At 37.5% G+C, this 8484-nt stretch overlaps 1 protein-coding gene across 1 annotated transcript; it reads left to right on the top strand.

The window, feature by feature from the left end:
* The first annotated feature begins 3025 nt into the window (after nt 1-3025).
* On the top strand, nt 3026-3963 carry LOC101405585 (olfactory receptor 8U9-like). Its single transcript, XM_014779638.2, is given in 2 exon segments — nt 3026-3134; nt 3137-3963. Coding segments are annotated over 2 exon segments (936 nt in total).
* The last annotated feature ends 4521 nt before the right edge of the window (nt 3964-8484 follow it).

Below are 8484 nucleotides of genomic sequence, written 5' to 3'. Positions count from 1 at the left end.
ACATGTGATAAAATATTACTCAATAAATGGGCAATACAGAGACCATCCCCCTAAGCAGCCAGGTTGCACAATGTCAAGGGACACCAATTCCTTTATTTTCTATTTGATGCCTGGGATGGTGCATCACTGTCACTTCACACCAAATTAATAACGTGCAAGTGCCCAGCTGATGTGAATAAAACAGAGCAGCTCCCAGTGTAGCAACTCTTCCTGTTTGCTCCCTTCTGCCCTCAGTCACTGTTGGGATCCTGCCTTGGTGTAGAAGCTGGACTTGAATGGTCTCTCAGAAATATGGGAGTCTATGGGTCATTCATTTTGTGAATTTTCAAATGTCACTTTAAGATAAACTCACCGTAACATTCCATAAGAGTACTTGAGAGAATTATCTTTTCTGACGAATTTGTATCATTGCACTATATTCAGGAATCTATTGTGAGCAATTTCTACGGATTCAATGAAACAGTGTCCATGGGACTGTAGAATTTCACTTATCACCACTCATTTTCAGCGTCTGTATAATATTATGAGGTTATTAGAGAAAAGTAGGACATATGTGATAATGTACAAAATATATGATCATATGAGGTGATAATTAGATAATATAAAATCTGACTATGATAAAAATTCCATATTCCATTTATTTAAAGTCAAATCTCTGCTCTTAAAGGCCATTTCTTAGAATTTATTTTAAAGAAAACTCTGTGGTAAATTATATAATTAAAATTTTACTCATATCAGAGTTTATATGATACAAAGAATTGTATATAAGCCAAGTGGCCATTAGCAGAGTATAGATTGAATCAATTAATATATGTTAATGGAAAGGAATATTACCTCTTTTCATAATACTTATTTATATATTTAAAGGATGTGTACTCTGACATCTTTTTTGTTTAAAAATTAAACTATTATCCTGAGGCAGTGTGATTATTACTAGTTTTATCTGTCTTTGCAAAAACCTTCATTTGTAAATGTGTTTAATGAGAGAGAGTTTGTGTATGTTTATCTGCATAAGTGTGTGAGTGTGAGTGGGCATGTGTTTATTTTATAAATTATGGAAATTAAAAAAAATGCCTATAGGAATGGGTGAACTGGAAGGATGTTCTTTGACTAGATTCATTTACTATGGGTATTTAGGTACAATATTGGGCAGAATGGTAGATAGTAATAACTGGGAATATTTTTTAAAAAGTCTGTAGTTCTCTCAATCACCCAGGTTGTATGAAATATTAGAGGATAAAGCACATTATTATATCTGTCATTTATTCCTCAGAGAACAAGTGTTCAACACCCAGGGACCAGGCACAAAGATATATAACCCAGGTCAGTCAGGAGACAATGCTGGACCCTCCTGCAGATAGAACTGCTTGAAACAAAGGAGTCAGTAGTTCTGGGTCAGGTATTAATATTTTTTGTGGTTTCTCTGATTTATATTTTAGATTTCTTTAGTCCTTTTATCCTTTTTCAAATGAAAGCATGTTATAAAACCAAATGAATATATGAACTATAATATAAACTTTTATTTAAGTTACTTCTGTCAATCTATTTATTTTTAAAACATATATACATAGTCAGGGCTTACCATAATTGGCAATCATGGATTATGGAGGTGATTGTGAATTTTTTATTGTTTTAAATTTCTTACCTGTACTTTTATTACTTTAAAAATATTTTTATTTTTAAGGAAAATATTTGTTTAAAGATGTACCTACAGGGACAGATATATTAATGAGTTCAGACCAAGTTTTTGGTGACCTGCACATTTATCACTAGATCAATATTCAGATGTTCTTTTTCTATCCCTCATCTACCTTCAAATCCATTTTTCTTATATTCTCAGAGACCAGAGGAGGTGATGGGTGGCATTACATATAACATAATTGGTTTGGGTAAATATAACAATGGAACATAAAATTCATTTACCCTCCCAAGGACAACCAATTAGTTTAAACCAAAGAGGCAGATTTCGGAGATATTCAAGAGAAACAGGAATCAAAGAAAAGAATAAAACATTATTACAATCTTTAGGGCTGGGATGGGGCACAGTTCAGACTCTCTCTGATATCATGGGACTGTGGACACATGAAGACTCTTACCACGTGTCTTACACATCAGATCTGCTGGTGAATAGGTCACGTGGATTAGGGCAGCGAGACTCAGGCAGTAACCACAATCACTTTCTTGCCCCTCTGTCGTTTGTGCTACCATCATCTCTGTAATTAGGTCACGAACATTCTTCATAACCTGCCCTGAGTGAAAGCTGCTGTCAGAGGGAGGCTGGTTAGCCCTGGCATGCTCGTGTCTGTGCGCTCTGGTGCGTCACTCATGGAGACCCTTCCACCCTCTTTTCTAGCTACAACCACCCTCGCTGCTCCAGTGTGTCCTGGATCACAGATTATCTCTATCCCTTGTTAATAGGGGCTGGGTAGGTGCTGAGGGGTTTATGGGGAAGTGGGGATGTGTTACATCCAGGAACCTGCTATATCTCTGCTGCTCCACAATTTTGGGTGATGAGTGAAAAACAAAGAAATATTTCATTACCTGCATCTGCCACTTAACTATTCTCTGTTAAATGATATAACAACATTTCTAGAACACTGAAAACAAAAAATATCATGTCACGTGATGTGAGTTATCTAGACCAACAAATTGTAAGAACTATTGCCATGACTCTGAGGAGTTCAAGTTCTTAATCTAAAAGATAGAAGTGGCAGAAATTATCATAAAGACTACATGGGTTGGTGTAGAAATAAGATGTTTAATTTGGATGCAAGTGTGCTACAAACTCTCTTCAGTGCTCTAGAAATGTAAGTGGTATTATTATCATTATCATTCTATCAATTTACATGTAATTGTATATTTCCAGGAGATCGGTTTATCTAAAGAAGGCTTAGCATTGTCTATCTCTTTTTCTAATTACTAAAAAGCAGAAAAGACCTGCAGTTTAACTCTTAAGAAAGTAAGGAGATGTTACCCTCCACTTCCTTTTCCTTCTTTCACAACCAGGGATTCCCAGACCCGAGTGATGGCTGTTGAGAACTGCACTGTGTTCACTGACTTCATACTCCCGGGACTTTCTGACAGACAGGAGGTGCAGCAGGGGCCCTTTGTGCTCTTTCTGCTGGTTTATGGCGTCTTGTGATTGCCAATCTAGGGATGATCCTGCTGATCAAGATGGAGCCCAGACTCCACACGCCCATGTATTATTTCCTGAGCAATCTGTTGTTCTGTGATGTTGGCTACTCCTCCACTGTCTCTCCCAAGATGCTGGCTGATTTCTTATCTGAGCAAAAGACGATTCCATATAATTTATGTGCCATTCAGATGTATTTTTGGTGGGCCTTTGCAAATGTGGAGTGTCTCATGTTGGCTGTCATGGTGTATGATCGTTATGTAACCATTTGCAATCCACTTCTCTACACAATTGTCATGTCCAGGAGAGTCTGTACCCAGCTAGTGGCCATTGTGTATATGGAAGGTTTGGTCGATTCAGTAATCCACACATGTTGCACATTTCAATTGTCATTCTGCAATTCCAATATCATCAATCACTTTTTCTGTGACTTTGCACCCTTACTAGCCCTGTCCACCTCAGATACATCCATCAATGAGATAGTGTTGTTCACTTTCAGTACCTGTGTCTTGGGCTGCAGCATCATCACTGTCCTCCTCTCCTACAGCTACATCATAACTACCATCCTTAGGATGAACTCAGCTGAGGGAAGACGCAAAGCATTCTCTACATGTGCCTCCCACTTAACCACCGTGGCTATACTTCATGTTACTCTCCTGTTCATGTATTTGCGACCCAGCTCGAGTTATTCCATGGACACTGACAAAATGGCCTCTGTTTTCTACACACTTGTCATCCCTATGTTAAATCCACTGATTTATAGCTTAAGGAATAAAGATGTGAAAGGTGCCTTGAAAAAAGCAATTGACATTAAATTATCTTCTGGATGAAATTGTGTTTTCCCAAAAAAATATTTATTTAAAGATTCTGAGAGCTAAAGTTCAAGTACTTTGACATAGATTCCTGTAGTGTCACCAATGCATCTTTTAGATATTTTGCATTACTTATCTTTGTGGGTAAATTGACTGTAGGGAGCAGTCATTTCTGATCTTCATCTTCTCTCCAAGCTAAGGAAGAGTAGTAATAAGTTAACTTATAAAGACGTCTTTTTATACCTCCCTTCTCTGTTCAGGGTTATACCCCAGTGAAACAGCATTGGCAGAGAAACCCTGCCATCTGCGTCAATTCATCTTACCCTCCTAAGGCTCCATTTTTTTATTTGTTTGTTTCGTGAGGAAGATTAGCCCTGAGCTAACATCCGTTGCCAATTCTCTTCTTTTTGCTGAGGAAAATTGGCTCTGGGCTAACATCCGTGCCCATCTTCCTCTACTTTATATGGGACACTGCCACAGCATGGCTTTACAAGTGGTGCGTGGGTCCATGCCCAGGATCCGAAGCTGTGAACCCCAGGGGGCCAAAGCAGAGCTCGAAAACTTAACCACTATGCCACAGGGCAAGCCCCTCCAATTATTTTTTTTAAACAGTGAGTTTAGTAAACTTGCTCGGACAGAAGGGAGCATTAGTGGATTAAATTAGGTTTGTTTATATCCTTCCTAAGTACTAGAATCATCCTATAAATACTCCATCATAACACTTAGAAGTAGACAAGTAGTAAATGAATACATATGAATAAATTAAAAACTCCTGCCCTAACTCAAAGTTCCATAAATGCAAGGCCCTTGTGTTCACCAATATTTTTGCTTTATTATTTGCAATGCTTGCCTGCAGGATGACATTCTAAATTGACTAAACGAATGAGTGTCCCTTATGAAATTGGTGCAAAAAAGCCTTTGTGAATTTCCCAAAACAAAAACATCTCCCCTTATTTTATTTTGTTTTATTCTAGTATGTTCATCTTAGACAATATCCATCTGTGTTTCTTGTCTTTTGGCCAGGCTAAGTATCAATAACAGGAATCCCTTAATGTAGAGAACTTCTGGGATCCTCTGTTCCTCATCATTCTTCCCCACTTATATCAGCAGTCATCCCTGGGATCAGCCACTCTAGATTTATATTGCACCTCACAGACTTCACATCAAGTTGTGCACTTTCTTCTTGCCCTCACTCTGGAGAACAGATATGGTGCAATTGACAGCTCTACAGAAACTGCTTGAATGGAAGTTAGGGATATGTATCTGGACCTTCTTTCTCAAAGGGCACTGGAGAAGAGGACTCTGTCTCCCTTGTAGTGTTTATAGCATTATACTGGTCAAAATTTAAAAAAACAACTGTAATGCCCAGTTGATACAATTTAAGTTGAACAGAAGAGTTATTAACTTAAATATGCGCTTAATAAAAAAGAACAAAGAACGAAGTAGTATTTACATTAGTATTCCATTTTTAATGATTTATATTGGCTCTGTGTGTATCTGGGAAATTAACTGTAATCCCGTTCTAAACACAATTTTGATGGGGGTCATTGCTGAGTAGCAGGATGTTAGATTATCTTAATATTTGTTCCAATAACTTAATTGCTTATGTTTTTCTCACTGTAATCGATTAACAATTAGCTCAATTCTGAAAAACATAACATTATTTCAGGTGGTCAAAATTATTCATCTTCTTTTAGGTAGTTATCAAGAAAAGAACATGGAGACACTCCTTTTGGTTCCTGGGAGGAGAGAGTAATGGGTTATACAGGTTTTTCATTTAGATCCTCCTGTGTGGTTTTACATATCCCTCTAGTGTATAAAATGTACTGAGTGTTATATACATCAAACATCATAAGAATGAAACAATACATTAAAAACATGCAATTTTCAGCAAGTTAATTTTCTTCAATTACTAATTGAACAAAGTTTTAAGACAAATGAAAATATTTATTACTCTTAAATACCTTCTTTCATAATCTCAAATAATTTATTGGTTGTTCATAGAATATTTCATACGTTAGGATCTCTAGATCATCGTCCAAACCTCTTCCACAATAAATCTACTTTATTAAAATATATTAAATATATTCATATCTATAAAATTAAACCCATTCATGTCATATAAAATTGGATTCACTGGTCATCTTTCAGCTATATGTTTAAGGAATAAAAGATATCCCTTACTGTTTTTTCTATACCTTTTCCTTTAAAAACTCTGATTTAGTAGCCTTTATCATGGTCAGAAAAGCAGGATATTTTTGTGTTTGTTTCTATTTTATTTTTGATTAAGAAAATGGTTCAAGAAGGGAGAGATTTTAAAATAAGAACAACTCTTTGAAGTGAGACAGATTTGAGTTCAAATCTGTATACACGTTTCCCTCGTGATCTAAAATGAAATGTTCTTATGAAATTTTCATAAGCCGAAATGGCATAAATAGAAGACATAATTATCATTACTTTATATGGGAAACTTTTTTGAGCGCTCTCAGACCCAAAAAATAACCCAGCAAAATATATCCAGATAAAGCACAGATGTTCACAGAGAAAGTTCAAAGCTGTGGGGGCTCGACGCTGACATGCTGAGTGCAATTCCTGGGGAAGGAGCTTGGTGGTGCCACTCTCGCTGCTCCGGGTGCCTGTTGCCTCTATAAGGGTTTCCAGCAAAACAAATGCTGAACTCTGTTTTTGCTTTTTGCATTAAAGTGGAAATCCTCTTCAACTGTCTTTCAGTTAGCAAAAACAGACACTAATGTAGGTCTTTCATGAAAGCAAAGTGGCCTAAAGTGAACTTTTGGATAGCAGGGGAAACCTGTACTGTCATTTAGTTCTTAGCTATGTGACCTTAGATTACTTAATCTTGTTAAGCCTCAGTTTCTTCATCTAGTTAACATAGGGTTAATGTATACATTATAGGGATATATAGATATGAGGTTGATAAAGAAAGTTTTTAAGATCATTCAAAGCATGTTAATTCCCCATCAGGGGAAAAAACCCTGGTGGTGAAAAAAAATAGTATCGTTCATGGCAACATGTCATGAGAAGGAGTCTCCAGGATCCATCTTTGTCCACTTGAGAGCTTGCTCACCCAATCTGTCAGATTGCAGTTACAGATCCCAGCCTCAGGTCACATTAGGAGCACTCTTCCCAGCGACCTTAGGACTTATTGTTCCTGACCCTGCCTTAACTCTTGGTTAGAGTTGACTAGAGGTTTCTTCATGGCTCCCCATGCTGGCCACAGCCTTCCCATGTCCAAGCTAGATGCCTGAAACTGCTCTACTGATCTCAGCCCCAGGTCCCACATTGCCAAAAGATGAGTTTAGATAATTAACCCCAGAGTATCCCATTTTATTTTATTCTGTGGGACCTTATCCCAAGGCCATGGCTGAAATGGCACACTTAGCTGCAAAGGAACAAATGTCTATGTGTTGTGATGAACCCATGCACTTTGGATAACATTACCCACTCAGTATTTGTGAAGAAGCCCTTGCTTCTCGTCACTCTCAGGCTGCCATTCCATTTTTCTCTATTGAAAGCCCACACTGGTCACGGCCCTATGTCACCACTGATCTGCATGGACAAAACTCTACTTTTAAAGATAGTTTTCACTGCAGTATATGGAACTGCGTTTTCAATTTATAACCCAGAATATAGTTTCACTATTGGAACACTCTCCTCACTAGTTTATCCTCTGTCTCGCTACTCAAACTTACCTTCCGATTTAGCACTTTCTCTAGATTTTACAGCCATACATTGTCTATGGGTCACATCCTAGCCACTGATCAAACTATCATCCCACTATTTGTAGATTCTATTTCCCATCTCTGGCTCCCAGCGCATAGCTTCCTTCAGTAATTTGTGTAATGAGGCAGTGTTATAGATCAATTATTTTTCATAGTTCCTTATTTCTGCTCAAGCATTGGTATCCCTAAACAGAAATACAACCAGTGATGACAATTAAGGTCTATGTATAATGATACAAGCAATGAGCTCCATACTGGTGAAAAGCTGGTTAGCAAAATTTGTTAAATCAAAACAGTAATAATTCTCACTATATTAATAAGTATGTGGCTCTTTCTTGTGAGGCAGCAAATTTAACCTAGCTTGAAATCTTCTGTAGAAACATGCTATGAACCAGAGAAGCAATGACAACAAAACTGTATCTAAATCACTACTCTCTACTCACTGCAACTGTGACCTTCAACAAATCACTGTCCCTCTTTGGGCCTGTTTCCACTTTGTCAAAAGAGGGGCTTAAATGGAATATGCGATATTAGACATCCAGGTGTCATATTTTACATCTGTGCTAATGTAAATTACCAGTGCATAGACCCATTTCTATTTGGGGTGAGTGAAAAAATAGCAGATAGGTGGGAATATATATATATCTCTGGAAAACATTGTATCTCTAGGCCATTGGACCCCAAATGGAGGTGGCAGAGATGGCAGATAGATTAAACAGCCTGAGTTGCAGGACCCTCAAAACCATCAAGCTAAACCCATTTAACTGGCTTTCTATTCTGCATTTTGACATTAAGAGAC

Source organism: Ceratotherium simum, chromosome 34 (assembly GCF_057802395.1).
Source record: "Ceratotherium simum simum isolate JZ-2026a chromosome 34, ASM5780239v1, whole genome shotgun sequence".
In the NCBI taxonomy this organism is placed as follows: Eukaryota; Metazoa; Chordata; class Mammalia; order Perissodactyla; family Rhinocerotidae; genus Ceratotherium; species Ceratotherium simum.
Note: the sequence above shows the minus strand (reverse complement) of the source record. Positions and strands in the feature narration are given on the sequence as shown.